Source organism: Emydura macquarii, unplaced genomic scaffold (genome assembly GCF_026122565.2).
Source record: "Emydura macquarii macquarii isolate MOO-44397 ecotype Brisbane River unplaced genomic scaffold, CSIRO-AGI_Emac_v2 contig_2768, whole genome shotgun sequence".
NCBI lineage: Eukaryota > Metazoa > Chordata > Testudines > Chelidae > Emydura > Emydura macquarii.
The window spans coordinates 15659611-15677047 of NW_027132905.1; the positions used below are offsets into that span (position 1 = coordinate 15659611).

General features: G+C 39.6%; 1 protein-coding gene across 1 annotated transcript in view; it reads right to left on the reverse strand.

Annotated features, from left to right (window-relative positions):
- NSG2 (neuronal vesicle trafficking associated 2) overlaps nt 1–17437 on the reverse strand; it is a 39915-nt gene that overhangs the window by 14381 nt on the left and 8097 nt on the right. The window contains exon 3 of the mRNA XM_067566762.1: nt 11637–11756. Within this exon, the coding sequence (XP_067422863.1) occupies nt 11637–11756 (120 nt within the window). The remainder of the gene's footprint in view (nt 1–11636; nt 11757–17437) is intronic.

Genomic DNA, 17437 nt, shown 5'->3' on the forward strand with positions numbered 1-17437 from the left:
AATGCAACTTTGATACCAGGAAAGATACTGGAATAAGCTATTAAACTCCTAGAGAACATAGGGTCATAAGTAAAAGGGAACATGGATTTGTCAAGAACAAACCATGCCAAAACAACTGAATTTTTCTTTGACTGGGATATTGGCCTAGTGGATGGGGAGAAGCCGTAGATGTGATATATCTTGATTTTAGTAAAGCTTTTGACATAGTCCCACATGACATTTTAGCTGGGAGGATGTATCTAGTGGAGTTCTGCAGGGGTCTGTTCAGAGTCTGGTACTATTCAATATTTTCATTAATGACTTGGATAATTGAATGGAGAATATGCTGATAACAGTCTTCAAATATGTTAAGGGCTGTTATAGAGAAAATGGGGATCAGTTGTTCTTCATGTCCTCTGAAGATAGGACAAGAAGTAATCATCTTAATCTGCAGCATGGGGATTTTGGTTAGATATTAGGAAAAGCTTTCTAGGATAGTTAAGCACTGGAATAGGCTTCCAAAGGAGGTTGTGGATCCCCCTCGTGACAGGTTTTTAAGAACAGGTTGGACAAACACCTGTCAGGGATGGTCTAGGTTTATTTGGCCTAGATGACTATTTGGACTAGATGACGTCTCCAGGTCCCTGTCAGTCCAATGTTTGTATGATTTGATATGAGTAGGCAGTGTCCAGATTTTCCAGGATGTTGAGTACCTGCAACTCCCAGTGGCCTAAAGGCATTTTGGGGAGCTCCACACTGCTGAAAACCAGGCAATGAATTATTTTCCTGTGTACCTGCTCACCCATACTGGTGATAGTCAACAAAACTAAACTAAATAACTAACTGGGAAAGCATACAAAAACAGTCACTGGATTAAAAGCCATGGGGACTGAGTTGACCCTATACCTCGAAGAGAGATGCAGGGTAGGAAGATAACATAAGGAGCCTCCCCACAACAACCCTGCACAAAGGACAAGGGATAATCACAGTTCTGGAGCTGGCCAAGACTGGTGGGAGCAGGCATTTAATGACAGATGAGATTAGAAGAGTGCAGAGCTGTCCTGTTCACAGTGAGAGTTTAGGGAGGGATGATGCCAGAGTTCTCCAGACCTTTCGATGCTGGGAAAGTTTTCTAACTGGTTTAAAAACTTGATCACCTAAAATCTATTTTAAAAATGTTTAGAGACAATGAACTAGATTCTCTTCTGAGATAGGAATCCTTTGTGCAACTCGGACATGCTAAAGGGCTGGATTCTGTCCTCAAATTGTCAGCAGAGAATGCCCTACTCAGAAAGGAGCTCCCAACTGTCACAAATGTGCCATACCCATGCCCTGTACCTCTGCCCCCACCACCTCACAGGATCAGGAGCACGATACAAGTGATAGAGAGCCTGCGGGGGGAGTGGCGGAAATCCATTCCACCACCAATGGCAAATTTCAGAGCTGGAAGCTATCATCTGCTCCCTGACGCCGCCTCCTTCTCTCCTGCACTGAGCGAAGCTCTGGCACAGGGCAGAATCTGCCCCACTCTGTAGACTCAGTTTAAGGTGTTCTGATCAGGTATCCTTAAACTATCCAAAAGCAGGTTTACATTAAGGCTATAACCAGTTTAAAAAATTTCCCCTAGTTTAAATGAACCCTACAAGGCATAATCCCTGCTTGAGATTCCCTTGAAGCAACGCAACTTTGAACTACCCCTTGCTTAGGGCTGCATCTAAATGCCTTGAATTAGTTTAAATCTGACTGCTCCACTGCTTCATACATTGTTTTTTCAAGTTGAGAAATTGCAACTTCACATAACTTACCTGCTGAAGCCAGGAGTGGACAGTGCAATTATCTTAGCATGGTTTGCAGCCTCAGTATTGCTTCTCTGGGCTGAACCACAAAGCGATATTCTTCTAAGCTTCTTTCCCTGTTTGTTTGTTCTCCCATCACTTTTTACATTTCCATTTTACATGCAGCTCTGACATTTAGCACATCATCCCTCGCAACAGAGGCCTCGATTTAAAGATTTAAATATCCTTGGAACAATCGAGCTGTTACATTGAAATGCATGAGATGACTTTCCCCACTCAAGTCAGTGGACTTTTCACTTGAAATGAAATCAAAGGCCACTCTTGCATATTTTAAAGCGCCTTTGTTTGGGGCGCCCTGGTGCTCAAAAAAAAAAAAATCAGTTGAAAGTTTTTTCCTTGGAGAACGCTGAAGCAGTAAAATGCATTTCCATATCTGTATGTGTCATCATGGGTCAGGAAATAAAACTAACAGAGCACCAGCATTCATGGTCCAGTACACTCAATTCTCTCACAAAACTATACTTATGTATATGGACACCTCACACTAGTACACAGTGTAGTGACATTCCTGCATTTTCTACAAATTGGCTGTGGCCACAAATGTGTCCCCTGGGTAACATGAGAATTAAAAGTTCTTTTCTTTTAAATGAGAAATGTAGTAAGGTATTACTGTATTCAAATACAAATGTAACTTTAAAAAAAATCTCCGCTGGTGTCTTCAGAGGAACTTCACCAGTTAACCCCTACTGAGGATCTGGGCCAACATGTTTAACATGCCTGCAAGTGTTAAAAGGAGAAGCGCAGTTCTGTTCAATGCTCAGTCAGCAGCCTGTCCTGCTTTATGATAAGTAGAATGAAATGGTACAGAAAACATAGGGTGAAGCATTTCCCTTGTCCAATTTTGAGCATTCTGAGGTTTGGATACAGCACTGGAAACGCACTTCACAAGAGTTAATAAACTTTGCCTTGGCTTCAGTTCAACAGACATTTCTGCCCCTTCCATTACATTAGTTCTCTCTTGCTATAATGAAAAAAGCTAAACTGGCCTCATTTTTTATTCCACCCTAACTGCTGACAAGAAAATTACCCTACAAATAGGGGCCATAACCAAGGGAAGATACCAGAAGGAAACATTACATTTGGTTGTTAAAGACAAAGAGGCTCAGTCTAATGAAATTATTCAAACTAAACTGAAACTGCTATTAGGTTCTGCAATTTGTGTCCTGTGTGGGCACCCATCCAGTCTCAGTAACCTTCGCCCTTAGCAAAAGCCAATTCAGGATCTGTACTGCATTTGTGACACTGTAGTGAAGGGTCAATTGAGATTTTCATTATATAACTCCTTTGTTTCTGCAGAGAATACAGATTCAGGGAGCCAAATCAGTGAACTCTTACTCATCTGAGTAGTCCCACTGATCTCAGTGACTCTCAATTTACATACATGTCGTATGAACAGAAACTGCATTCTTCCCCAGAAAACTCAGCCAACAAACAAACAAACAAAAAAACCCTTCAGCTAATCTGCTTGGCCGATTAATTTTTGTCCATGTTTGCTGAAAGCAAGAAATACATTAGAGGTATTAGTCTAATTTTGGTACAAGAGAATTTATGGGTATGAAAATGAGATACTCCTGGGTTTGTTTGGATTTTTACTTTTGATACAAGGACCTCTGTTTCTTTTGTTTGTAAGGTGGCCCCCAATTCTTTCTATCTAAGAATCTAGTCAAATCGAAATGTGTTTATTTCTGTGTATTTTAGTCATGGAATCTTTATGGGGTGTTCCTGGCTTGGCTTTCATTAGGTCTAATTGTCACAGGGAGTTTGGTGTTAGCTGGAAGTGTTCATATGGGACTCAGACTTTTCCACAGGCAGAAAAATGGGAAGTTGCCCAGGCTGATAGTACTATATAAGGCTAACATAGCTGGACATATGAAAAGCAGTGCTATTTACTTTTCAGTGAGTGAGTCACAAACACCCATTCAACTCATCTTCAAAGCTCGGAATTGTCACAACTGGCTAAATCATTCTGTCTCTGTGTATGGTGTGAGAATGAGTGGGACACATATGCCAGTCTTCTTCTGTTCCCCTTCACAGCCAAGGGAAAAGGAGGGGGGAAATGATGGCTGGTCTCTAGCAAAAAGGAGATGAGCAACATTTCTTATGTATGTGTCTTGAGTGTGAGTGTAAAAGCATCCCAGAGCTGCACAGGACCTAGTTTGCACTGGCTTAAATTGGACCAAATGCCAGGGTCAGAGGCCACTAAATCATAAGTGATAGCATCAGCCAACTCAATAAGGAGGTACTGTGACCCATCACACCGGAGTGTAAGAGAATTCCTCCTGGCCATCCTTGGAGAAAGCCTAAGTCTGGAGCCCAGGGGAGAAGGCCACTCAATCATCTTCTTAAAAAGACCTAGTTACGTTGGGGGCCATCCCATCATGAAGAATATGCCAGAGGGAGAGAACAGGCTACCATTCAATTCCACTAAGAAAACACCATGTCAGAGAGAGTAGAAGGGAGTCAGGGCCTTCTGGGGAAGGAGGTTTATCTGCAGAGGCAGGGACTTGGGCCTGGTAATAGATGAGGGCTCCTTTAGAATGTGGATAAGCATCCAAACCTTCAAACATTTCAAGTTTTTCACCTCAGACTAACAGAGAAACATCCTGAAAACTGAATACCACCCAGGACATTCGGCACAGTCTGAGCAATCAGGGAAGCACATCACCACTACCTATGCTGGATGTACCCAGAATAACAACAAATTTTCAGTTTTGTCTGCATTTCACTCCTATCCCACTCACTCCAGCTGTTCCCTTGTCTCCATGTTACCCATTCACCTCCACTTGTAAATCTTCATTTTGCCCCTTGCTTTCCTGGAATATAAAGAACATTAGAGCACCGTGTGTAGTGTGCAGCCCGGAAATAATGACCCAGTTGCATTAGCAATTATCATTAAAGTGAGAAAAATCTCTGTTTATTAAAGCACTTTCCCTCCCCGAAGCTCCACTCACATTAGTTAATGTAATGGGATCTTTCAGCAGCATCCTGCATCTCAAAGATATCTGATACGTGATGTGGCAGTTGCTATGGTAACATTGCTTTTTTATTATTATTATTATTATTATTATTAAAAAGAAGTAGGGAAAATTGCACAGCTCACACACAAGCTTCTTCCCCATGAGTTACTCTGCCCTGTGGCAACTTAGTAATTAAAGGATCCTTTTATTTAAAATAGATATCTACAGTGAATGGGTACAAGGACACACTCCAGACCATTTTCTTGTAAGTGATTCATCTGTCTGCAGTTAGTGAATGGACTATCAGCACAGAGCAGAGTCCTACAGGGAAATTTGAAAAAGCAGTGCCTTACATGGAAGAGTGGAAGACCAGCACCCTGTGGGGGAGACTGGGAGAACAGCAACTTATGAGGATGCACAGCACATTCCTATCCTATGGAGAGGCACATGGAGAGTATGCCAGATCAGTATCTTATGTGGAGTGTTGGAGAACAGCACTCGGGGGCAAGGGAGATGGAAGAATGACATGCTGGATGGGGGGAAGGGGAATGTGAGAGAGCCACGCCTATGGGGCAGTGTGGCAGAGCAGAACTTCGCAGGGGAGAACAGTAGAGCACCATGTTTGGTATCCCAGACACAATGGCGATGTGCCCCTTTAGAAATGTGTGGATGGATGTGTAGATAGATCCATCTAATTTGTCCATATTACAATGCAACACACAATACGTTACAAAATCAAAACAAAAATCAAGGTGCCGTAATTTGGACAAAAATTCATCCCACAAATTCTTTGCACTATGCAGTGTGAGAAACTCTTGGTGGCAGCTCAGAGGATTGCAGCTACAGAAACAAGCAGATAAAGGTTCTGGACCCAGATATGCCTCTACTGAAGTCAATGGCAAAACTCCCTATTCACTCCAATAGGAGTATGAGCCAAACACTCTCTCTTTCATTAAGAAATGCAGTGCCTGCCAGATGAGTGTGTTTGCACTGCAATATCTATTTGACCAAACTCTTGCACAGGAGGGGCCAAATGTTCTGCTGGTGTATGCAGATGAAACTCCTTTAACATCAATGGAGCTGTACCCATTTATACCAGCAGAATATTTGACCCGGCACCTTTATCAGTCCATAATATAAAGCCATTCTTAATTCTGAGCCAAAGCATTAAATATATGCAGATTTTGATTAGCAAGGGATTATCACATTGTCTACCTTGCTGGATTTGGTTTGAGGCACCCAGGGTCTCTCCTTCGGAGGGAAAAGCTTTTATTGCAATTTACTTTTTAGTGAATAAACATGACTCTGAAATAGGCTCTGTGGTTTCATTCCATTTCTTTGGCTCAGGGTCAGAGCAAGCTCATTGCTTTGGTACGTGCATTCAGGTAGCAAGCATATTTAAATGGGTTCCATTGCACTTTGGGAACCTGCTGAAAAGTGTGTTGAATCATTAATCCAACTGCATATTAGAAACAGCTTCACCCAAGCAATCTCTGGACTTTTTGATTTGGAATGATAAGAAATGCACTGTGATTGCATTCCAAACAGGAAAGGATTACACAGCCAGTGACTCTGAAAATGGATCTTGTTATCTTATAGCAAAGGGCGAAGTTTCCAATCTTGTTTAGTGAAGCGATGATCAATACGTGCAACTGATTTTCCAGCTAGATAAATTGCTCACAAGAAAACATCTGAAATATCTTAATTTCTCCCCATCCACCCACACTCAACCTTGTTCTGTTAGATACAAGAGTGTAGTTTTATTACTTCAATGTCTGGAGACGAATGAATTTAGCTTTCTCCAGAGGAGGATCCATAAAAAGCAAATAATTGTGGCAGTCTTGCAATGGATGGTATCTACAGTCCATCACCCCAAGTGATGAACTATACCATTCAGCTATGAAGGCCAGTGCTCAACAGCTTTTATGGAGGTTAGTGATAACTGAAGTTACTCTGGTTACACAGTGAAATTATTTACTTGTAATAAGGGGGAGAAGAGATGGGGTATAAACAGTAACTGAATCAGAAGCTTCTGTTGACTTCTGTGTTAACTGGAAGGTTGAAATGGTTGTAAGAAGAAAGGCAAAGGGTACCATTAGAGACCCTGCCATTCTGAATATTCAAAAACCTTCAAAGAATAATGTACCTTGAAACCAAAAAATCCTTTGGCATGTCCCGAGTTTAATAGAAAGATGCTAACATGGACACTCTTTGAAATTACTGAATAATATTAGCACATGACGAGTTTGTTGCCGTCATCTGAAATGTCATAGGCTATAGAAGAGGTGATCCTCACCTGATATACCTAGGCCAAGATTCATTCTGACCCTACAGAAAGCAATACATTGTCTTTGCAGGGCCTTAAGGCATCTCTGTGATCATGCATTTAACTACCAGATCTTACCAACTGCACCATGGCTTCGCTACCTAATAAAGGGATAGTAATAAGCACAATCCTGACAACATGGCAAGTTATTGCTATATATTTCAAAGTAATCACTATATCCTCACCCTACCCCCCATTGATGGACCTGTCCCATCTCATGGAGGCCTGGGAGTACCTCAGTATCACAGAGTGAGAGGAAAACAGCCTACGCCAGTTCAAAATCTTCCTAGAGAGAGACACACTATAAATGTATATCAGCCTGGAAGGGATAAGACTTGTAAACGACTGCCAACTGGCTTAGAAACACTTTGTCTTTTCTTCTCTGGAGGGGGAGGAGGGATAAAATAAGGAAAGAAATTCCTTTTGTATATAGACAACTCTACCTTAATGGTATTTTAACATCATTTTCTTGTAACCTGTCTACATATTGCTATTTAAACATTTGTCAGACTATGGATGGGATGACTCATCTAGCTGAAGAATAAGCCTAATTGGTCAAAGTTCCAGGACACACTGTACTAAGCTATAAAGAAACACAATCTCATATATTAGAAGTGACAAGTTGCAGAAACTATCTAAAATTCCAGAAAGAGGTAAGACTGAAATAAGAATCATCGCCTAGAGACAGTTGCTGCTGTCAGACTTTATGATAATTAAAGAGATCAGATTTGTACTATTCAAGAGGGATGAAAGATACACATATATAAGTTTAGATTCCAACTTTGGCATGCTCATGTTAGAGGGTTGTCTAACAATGTAAAAGCCTCTTCAGTAAAAGATATCCAGTAAGGCAAAATAAAGGGCACCTGAGGATTCGATTGTCATGTACATCAGGTCCTGAAACTTCCCCCAGAGAAGAAAAAAGTTCTCTGTGATATAACTACATGGCTTGAGGAAAATGAGAGCCTTCAGAAAACCTCTTTCTTTCCCTGTGAACTTTCTGGTACCAAATGACCAACGGCAGAGAGGAATTTAACACAGAGAAAGGAGCTGACACACTAGATAAGGAACATTAACAGGCAGAGGGAAAAGCAGCTCCAGAAGGATCAGCAGCAGGTGGGTAACAATCATAAACATGGAATCCCAGCAGCTACTTTCCACTCATGATTATTAATGATAGAGTCCCACTTTGTCTTATTAACACCACATTTATTTCTGGCGGAACTGATGATAATATTGCCCTGAGGGGGAAAAGCAGGAAGCAAGACACCGCATTTCTTATCCTTTAAAGATGACGCTTGATTTATTGAGTGCCTAATCCACCGGTAAAATGACATGTACATGGGTATAAGAGATAAATCTCCTCACCTCTACCCCCATCTTTCTCTCTCACACACACACGAGCCCATCTCTCTCACCTTTTCCACACCATTCATCCTGTTGAAATCAGTGGGATGACTCATTTGGCCTAAGATACACATGGTCAGGTTCTGTTCCAGTTTACAATCAAGGATCTAACTCCCATATATACAAATACTCTCATTTTAATTGGCCCATTAATGAGAATGTGTGGGTGATATTTCTAACATATCACTCACTGGAATGCTATACAGAGCAACTAGCCAGCAACAGAAAATGATGATCTCATTTATATGGTCCTTTTTTTAAAAAACCCAAAAACCAGCTTTTAAAAGTGTAGCCAAACAGAGATGATAAAAGTTAAGCATTTACTGTTCTTTCCTCTTACAGAAAGCAAATGCAAAATGATTTCAATCAGTATCAGATAATAGATCTGCCTATAACCAGAGGGAGGTATTTTTAATAACTTTCCTAAAATATGCATCCATATAAAAATGAAGCATAACAGAAAAAAATCCAGTACAAAAGTAATAAAATATAATCTATTATCTCAACTCATTTTGGTCAGGAAATAATACCACAAACCTAATACAATACATGGAAGACTCATGAAAAACAGGCGGGGAGTGGTTAATCCACTTTCAGGGGTGAGGCTGAGTGATTAATAAGTGACAGTGAAAAGTACAGAATGAAAATCATATGGACCCAGGGGAAAGGAAATAGCTTTAGAAAGAAACTGTTGCACTGCCAGGCTGCATGGGAAGAGCTGTGAATCCACAGCGACTCTCCAGTGCAGCAAAAGGAAAGCCAGTTTAAATATTTAAACTGATTTGTCTGATATGGGCTTTGGTACCACGGCCTGCTTCCCATGGCCTGTCTCTTTGCCAAACTATTTCCGCTAAGTGTAGGGAGAGGTCAAGAGCAGATGGCAATGGGAGGGAAAGATATGGACCAGAAATACAAAGAGGAGAGGACAAAAAACTCAAGAAGAGGATCTGAGCTACGGAAGCAGGTTGAGGGGTTGAGCAACTGGAAAAATAAGATACCCCATAACAGGAGAAGATGAAATAAGATTTATAGACTCAGGTGGACTACCTTTTTAACCATATATCATAACAAATCATGGGCCTCCAACATGTATAAAACAGAAGGATCAAATCTTCTTCGTTTCCTTTTTAAATAATAGGGCCAGATCCTTGGATGGAAGTAAAATCTGATCTTGCATTGTTTGTTTCTGGGCTGAGGACTGCAGAATTGAGCTCTAAATACTTACAGTAATGATAACAATTCCATTTATTATGTGTCTCTGGCACTATGCAAATCTTTAAATAGGATGCTGTATTTTATTCCTCTGTAAATCTGTTTCCCAGGTACAGTATCTAATTTTATTACTGGTTTGCATAATGCACACTGGGACAAGTATGCTGTGTTTTCCATGACCTGGGACTTTAAACTCCTGAGCCCTGTCTATACTAGCATTTACACTGCTGCTGGGACCACTGCAGCTGCACCATTGGTGGAAAATGGGTATAAAGATTTCTAGGCAATTGTATCATTGATAATATCAATGGGTAAAAATCAACAGCATGATATGCCCCTATATAACTAACTGTGATCAGAACACAACGTGCCTCCTGAAAAAATGAGACCACTAACATTTATTCATAGATCACTTGAAAATGAGTCACGAATTTAAAGGTCCCAGATCAAATCAATGGAGTTACCCATGCGTGTCACTCAGTGAATTGATTAAAACAATTCAACAGTGTTTTATAAAAATACTACTGAAAAATCCTGAACATTCTAGCAAGTTAAACCGTTCATCCTCAAACCTCAATAAAGACAAATAAAACTGATTTTTATTGGATCATATTTTTGTGTATTATATTTTGACGTACCCTGGTGTCCAAAAGTGATATTTGTCTCCTGAGTCAGTGAGGATAGCTGTAACAAAACTGTGTTTCTACTTGAAGTCTGCATTGTTTTTAGTGTCAGATTTTGCTGAGGCACTCATGTTTCAGTGTCTTACAGAAATAATTGCAATTGGACAAAATAATGGACTGCAGAGAGTGTATGTGATGTAACATCCTAAAATTCTACAGCAAGAAATTGAACAAAGTCTTACATTATTGCAAGCCCAATCCTAGATTTTCAGAGACAAAGGCACAAGTTTTCTCATTCCCATTTAAGTCAATGACAAAATTTTAATTGACCTTACTGGATGTGGGATCACACTTTATAAGACTGCATTCCATACTTAATTAAAACATTACAGCTGCTCAAAGAAAAGTGGGGAAATATTTGTTATGCCACATTTTGGGTCTGATTTTAGGAGGAGTTAAGCCTCTCCCACTCAGCTGCAGTCAAGGAAAGTTGAGGGCATTCAGTTTCTCACCAGATTGGGCTCTTTTCTGGCTCTGAGTAGACCTGGTTGGTAATTTTTTGACAACACATTTTTTTCCATCAGAAAATTAAAATTCTTTGACAGGGTCAGTTTCGATTAATTTCTTTTTTGTAAAAATTTTGGAAAAAAGTTTTTAAAATCCTGAAATATTTGTTTACTTATTTATTTAATTTTTTTTGGTTCAAAGTAATTTGTTCCAAAATGTAAGCTAGTTATAGTTTTTTAAAAAAATTAAATAAAAAGGTCAAAATCTAAACAAAACATTTAGAAAATGTAAAACTGAAACATTTCAATTGACTTGAACCCAAAAAATGTTGGGGTTGTCAGTTTGCAAACATTTTTGAGATTTTGACATTTTGTCATGATTCAGGATGGGAATTTTTTTTTTAAATCTCAAAAATTTTCCCAGGACAGGCAAACTGTTTCTCTAGGCTATTTCTGTGTTCCTTCATAAAATAACAGCCTAAATCTCAACCTACAGAAGGGCTCTGTGTAAACTCATAAGCTTGTGTCTCTCACCAACAGAAGTTGGTCCAATAAAAGATATTATCTCACCCACCTTGTCTCTCTAATATCTTGGGATCAACCTGGGTACAACAACACTGCAAAGCTTAATCCTTATGCAGGAAAAACTCTCTTTGACCCCAGTGGTAAGAACAGCATTAAGTTCTGATATTTTCACTGTTGCATTGTATCAGTTATTATGCAGTATATAAAGCTGACATCTTAAGTAGCAGGCAATGACAATTTCTTACCTTTAATCTTTCTGTTACGCCATCAGTGAAACTGACTGTGAATTCAGCAATTTTTGGCACCCTGAGTTTTCCTTTGTTCTTCTGATCAGGCTGATATTCTGTTCTTGTTTTCACGATCACCTGAAAAATGTCAACACTTTTAAGCTTTAAGTGCAAAGCAGACATTTTTGTAATCTTAAAAAAATTGCTTTTCTATCTGCCATTTCACTGGACCCTGTCAAATGTGTCACAAACATTAATACAATTTGAGAACTAGGTCAAATAAATTAGATTAGATAAAATGACTTCATCCATTATTGAAATGCAGCCACCTCTGAAATGAAACATCAGCTATTTAACAGTGCACCACAGAAGTATTACAGTAGAACCTCAGAGTTACAAGCATCTCAGGAATGGAGGCTGTTTGTAACTCTGAAATGTTGGTAACTCTGAACAAAACGTTATGGTTGTTCTTTCAAAAGTTTACAACTGAACATTGATTTAATACAGCTTTGAAATTTTACTATGCAAAAGAAAAATGCTTCTTTTCACCATTTTAATTTAAATGACACAAGCACAGAAAGAGTTTCCTTACCTTGTCAAATCTTTTTTTTAAACTTTCCTTTTATTTCTTTAGTAGTTTATGTTTAACATAAGAACAACCATACTGAGTCAGACCAATGGTCCATGTAGCCCAATATCCTGTCTTCCAACAGTGGCCAATGCCAGGTGCTTCAGAGGGAATGAACAGAATAGGTTACCCTCAATTTAGAGGCTAGAGACACTTCAGAGCCTGGTTTTGCATCCCTGCCCATCCTGGCTAATAGCCATTGATGTGCACAGGGGCATTTTAGCAATCAGCCAGGTGTCCAAGCCACTGCCAATTATTGAGATGGACTATTAATTATTCTGCTTGCTGCTTTTAGCCATTTTTAGGCCTTTGCAGAAAATTTAGCATAACGAGGCAAACTGGGCGAGGGTTAGACAGTGAACACATGCAGTGGGCCTGACTTCGTGCATTCTCTCTCTCTGAATATGCTGGGGCAGATGTCTGTGAAAAACAGGAAGTCTGGATATATTTTAGAACTGCAACTCTGGGGAAATCTAGCTACTAAATTAACAGCTCAAGACTGCTTGCCTAACAATTTTGTGTGTGTGATATGTCTGTAACTTTTGCTTCTGCCCAGTGATTAATTTTGTTTGGTCAGCTATGTAACCTTTTCTTGATTGACATGTTTCTTTTGTAACTTTAGGGGTATAAGAGGGAGGTAGTGAGTCTGAGTCAGCGGATCACTTTGTGGACACATTGAGGGATCCCCAGGCGCAGACGGAAGGACTGACCATTCAGAAATCTGTGACTGATTCACCCGAAGACTGCCTCAGACTTGTGGGGATGATATTAAGTTTTGGGGTACTCTAATGATCTTTTGTATTGTGTTGCTTAAGGCTAATAAGTGGAGACGGTGGTGAAGGTAATCCCGAGAGGGGATTGCTGGGGTCCGAAAGTAAACCTTTTAAGTCATAAGCTTTTGGTTCTGACTTGTCTTTTGCCAGCCATATAACAAGTTCATGTTTTGCTTTATTGCCTGATACCGACTCGCAGAGACCAAAAGTTACTGGGTCGAGGAACCCTGGGTAACAGATGCACAATATCCTCCATGAACTTATCCAGTTCTTTTCTGAACCCAGTTATGGTCTTTGCCTTCACAACATCCTCTGGCAAAGAGTTCCATAGGTTGACTGTATGTTGTGTGAAGAAATACTTCCTTTTGTTTGTTTTAAACCTGCTGCCTATTAATTTCATTTGGTGATCCCTAGTTCTTTGTGTTATGAGAAGGAGTAAATAACACTTTATTTACTTTCTCCACACGAATCATGATTTTATAGACTATCATATCCACCCTTAGTTGTCTCTTTTCCCAGCTGAAAAGTCTCAGTTTATTAATCTTTCCTCATTAATATTCCTCATATCTGTTCCATATCCCTAATAATTTTTGTTGCTCTTTTTTGTACCTTTTCCAATTCCAATTTATCTTTTTTGAGATGGGGTGACCAGATCTGCATGCAGTATTCAAGATGTGGGCATACCATGGATTTATAAAGAGACAATATATTTTCTGTCTTATTATCTATCCCTTTCCTAATGATTCCCAACATTCTGTTAGCTTTTTTAACTGTCGCTGCACATTGCACATGTTGTCAGAGACCTATCCACAATAACTCCAAGATCTCTTTCTTGAGTGGTAACAGCTAATTTAGACCCCATCATTTTATATATATAGTTGGGATTATGTTTTCCAGTGTGCATTACTTTGCATTTCTCAACATTGAATTTCATCTGCCATTTTGTTGCCCAGTCACCTAGTTTTGTGAGATCCTTTTGTAACTCTTTGCAGCGTGCTTTAGACAAACTATCTTGAGTAGTTTTGTATCATCTGCAAATTTTGCCACCTCACTGTTTACCCCTTTTTTCAGATCATTTATGAATACGTTGAACAGTGCTGCTCCCAGTACAGACCCCTGGGGGACACCACTATTTACCTCTCTCCATTCTGAAAACTGACCATTTATTCCTACCCTTTGTTTCCTATCTTTTAACCAGTTACTGATCCAAGAGAGGACCTTCCCTCTTATCCCCTATGCTTTTTTCTTTTCCCGTCTGATGCCCGACTGCATAGTTCTGGTTCCAAATGAGGTGTGTGGCTGACCAATCAGTTTGTAACTGGTGTTCATAACTCTGAGGTTCTACTGTAATAAAGAATACTGCATTCAATTGAACCTGCAAAAGGTGTTCCACTGGACTATATATAATTACTTATATCGTGGTAGGACATTGAGGTTATCACTTCTGCTCTTTACTATCTACAGGACCAAAGACATAACTTTTATATTTCACCGAAATGACAGAACTTGCAACAGCACATCCATTAGCCCATCTAAAGGAAGAGCATAATTTACTAAGAGCCCAATTCTGCAAGACACTGAGCACTCACAATTAGGCCCTGAACCACCAATACGACCTTCCACATTTTCCTGAAAAGTTCTACATACAAGTGTTGACCAATCCTGTTCCTGCTTAGCTTTTAAGATTGATGAGACATAATCCAAGATGCTATGGTTGCAGGTTTTTAAAGGGACACTGTCAAATTAATAACACTGCAACTTTGATCTATATCCACCCTATTTATAATCTAGTGAGAATAACTCTAAATGTTTTATATTATATATATTATATTAAACCCACCAAAATAAATGTTACACATTGAACACATGACTACATCTAGAGTTGGCCAGGAGATGATCAGACAGAGACATACTCTGAAACCTGACAGCTGTTGAGAGAAGTAGATGTCATCTCCATTCCTTTCAAAAAAAGAAACCTAAAACACTACTGGAGAGAAGAAATGGCACATAGTTTCTAAAAGGAGGACTCCTACAAAAAGGCAAAACACACACACGGGGAACAAAATTCTGGCACTCTGAGGAACATGGTCATTCAAAATATGGGAATTTCTTGGCAATCCTTAAAACAACTGTTGAACAAAATTGGCTAGTTTTTGTAAAATGAAGAATATCAAGCCTGTTCCTAGGATTCTCCTTTTGCATTTAAATCATGTGAAACTTGGAGGAGGAAACCACCCTGTGGGTTCAAATGCAAAGCACTTACCTAATAGCTAATATTTAAACACTTGAATAATATCTCTTTCTATATTATATATTACAGTAGCAATTGTAACAGCCTTTAAAAGAGTTAGAAAAAGTGATTCAAACACATTTATATTAAAATAGCTTTTAGAACACGGTGAACCCAAACAGATCCCTGGCAACACTAAGCTAACACTTGGTGAAGCAACGCCAGGGGTGAATTTGGCCTGGCAGGTTTGAAGTAACACTGCACCTTCTATGGAAAGTAGGCTACCTTCAGTGGAAAGTAGGCTAAGGACCGAATCCTCTATGGTCCTTACTCAGTTATCACTCAGGCAAAACTCCCCCTGACATTAGTGTGAATTTGTCTGAGTAAGGATAGAGTTAAAAATAAGTAAGGATCTAGGATTTGGCCCAAAACTGAACAGAGAATGCTCAGACCCACACCAGACTGGGCCCAAACTCTCCCCTCTTCCTCTTTGCCCTGTACAATAAATTATAAAGTGTTACCTATGAGTACCTACAAACCTGTGCTCAGAAAATACCTTTTGTTCAATTTTTAAACCATCCATAATACCCAGATTCCCTTTACTCTGCTGTTTCCAGCTGCATATATTTTTTCCATGTAATTACAGAAAGCAATGCAGAAGTAATGCAACAGTGTTCATTTTCTTTCTGCTGTGTCTGATTTATTTCCAATTTAATCCCTTTGACTTCTTTCAAATCCATTTTACTTGTTTAATGTGGTTCTTGTGTGTAGATAAATACTAGAACTACAGGTAAGAGAGTTTCCCCTTATGCTCTGACAGTAGGCCTCAATGCTATAAAGCTAGAAAATAAAATATTAAGAACCTCACTTGTTTCTATATGTAATTTATATTCTTTCCTGCACATTTGTTATTTACCCTGGTTTTCTGACTCACATTTTTACTTCCTCTCTGCGTTCAGCCAAGGTCCACTCCATCATAAAGGTTTAGCTGTGCTAGCCACAACCAGCCACCTAGTATGATTTTGAAAATAAACATTGCCAGGCCCACATGACCTACTGAGTAGTCCATTGCACCATTTTGTAACAGTCTTCTCAGGAAGGGGGAGGGGGAAATCCCAGTCCCCAAGTATCAGGGAAACTATTACCCCTTTGCTGGTTGCTTGAGCAGTTAAACCTTTGTGTGGGCGGGGGACTAATTGCTCCAGCTATCAATATGTGATCAGATTCACAGGGATGTAAGAGCTGTAATAGAGGCATTTAGGAGTGTCTTAAAATCTGGTACATTCCAAAGGCCAAATATTTGCTCTCCAAAAGTATCTTTATCAAGCAGCTGATGGAATGACTGCAGAAAAAAGGCAGAGGCTGAGTGTGGATCCTATCTTTGTAATGGTAATCTCCCTCCTCTATCCCTAAATAGCCATTCATACAGCCAATGCAAGGGCTGCTGAGCCTTGAGCTGAAATTAACTCCTTGTTCATCTAGTGCCCAGTCACAGAGGGGTCCCAGTCAGGGTTAAGTTAGCAGTATCCAGAGATAGAACTGAGCAACATCAGGTGGTCAGGAAATCCTCCCACAGACCATACCTATTATCCGTTTGGCTCTCTATGCATCTATCTACAGTGATGTCTAAACTAGAGCTGGTCAAAACATGGTAAAGATTTTTCACCAAAAAAAAGGAAAATGTGAAATTCTGCCAGTTTAGAAAAGGAGTGATTTTTGTTTATTCAAAATTCTTTGTGATTTTAAAAAAAAAAACAACACTTTGTTGAAAATTTGGGGGTTTTCTGGTTTTGGTTTTCAGGATTCTCCTCCCACCATCAACATCACCCTGCTTTTTCCTTCCTTTCTCTTCTCTTCTCCTCTCCTCCCCCCCCCCAGTTTTCCCTTTTGCTACTGGATGATAGTAGACTCTATAAGAATCTACAGCCAAATGGCTGTTGGACTGTATAATAATAAAAACACCACAGTGGACTCTCCGTGATCAGAGATAATTTATGTCCTTGAAGTAGTTCTATCATAAGACCAGGATCCCATTGTTTGAATTAAAAATGAGGCACCATATATCTCACCAAAGAAGGCACCTTGGGAATGTTACAGATACATGTTATAAAACACAGAAAATATAGAGGGCTTCATTCTCCTCTCACTCATTTTACAACAGTCTGACTCCATTGATTCCAACAGTTAC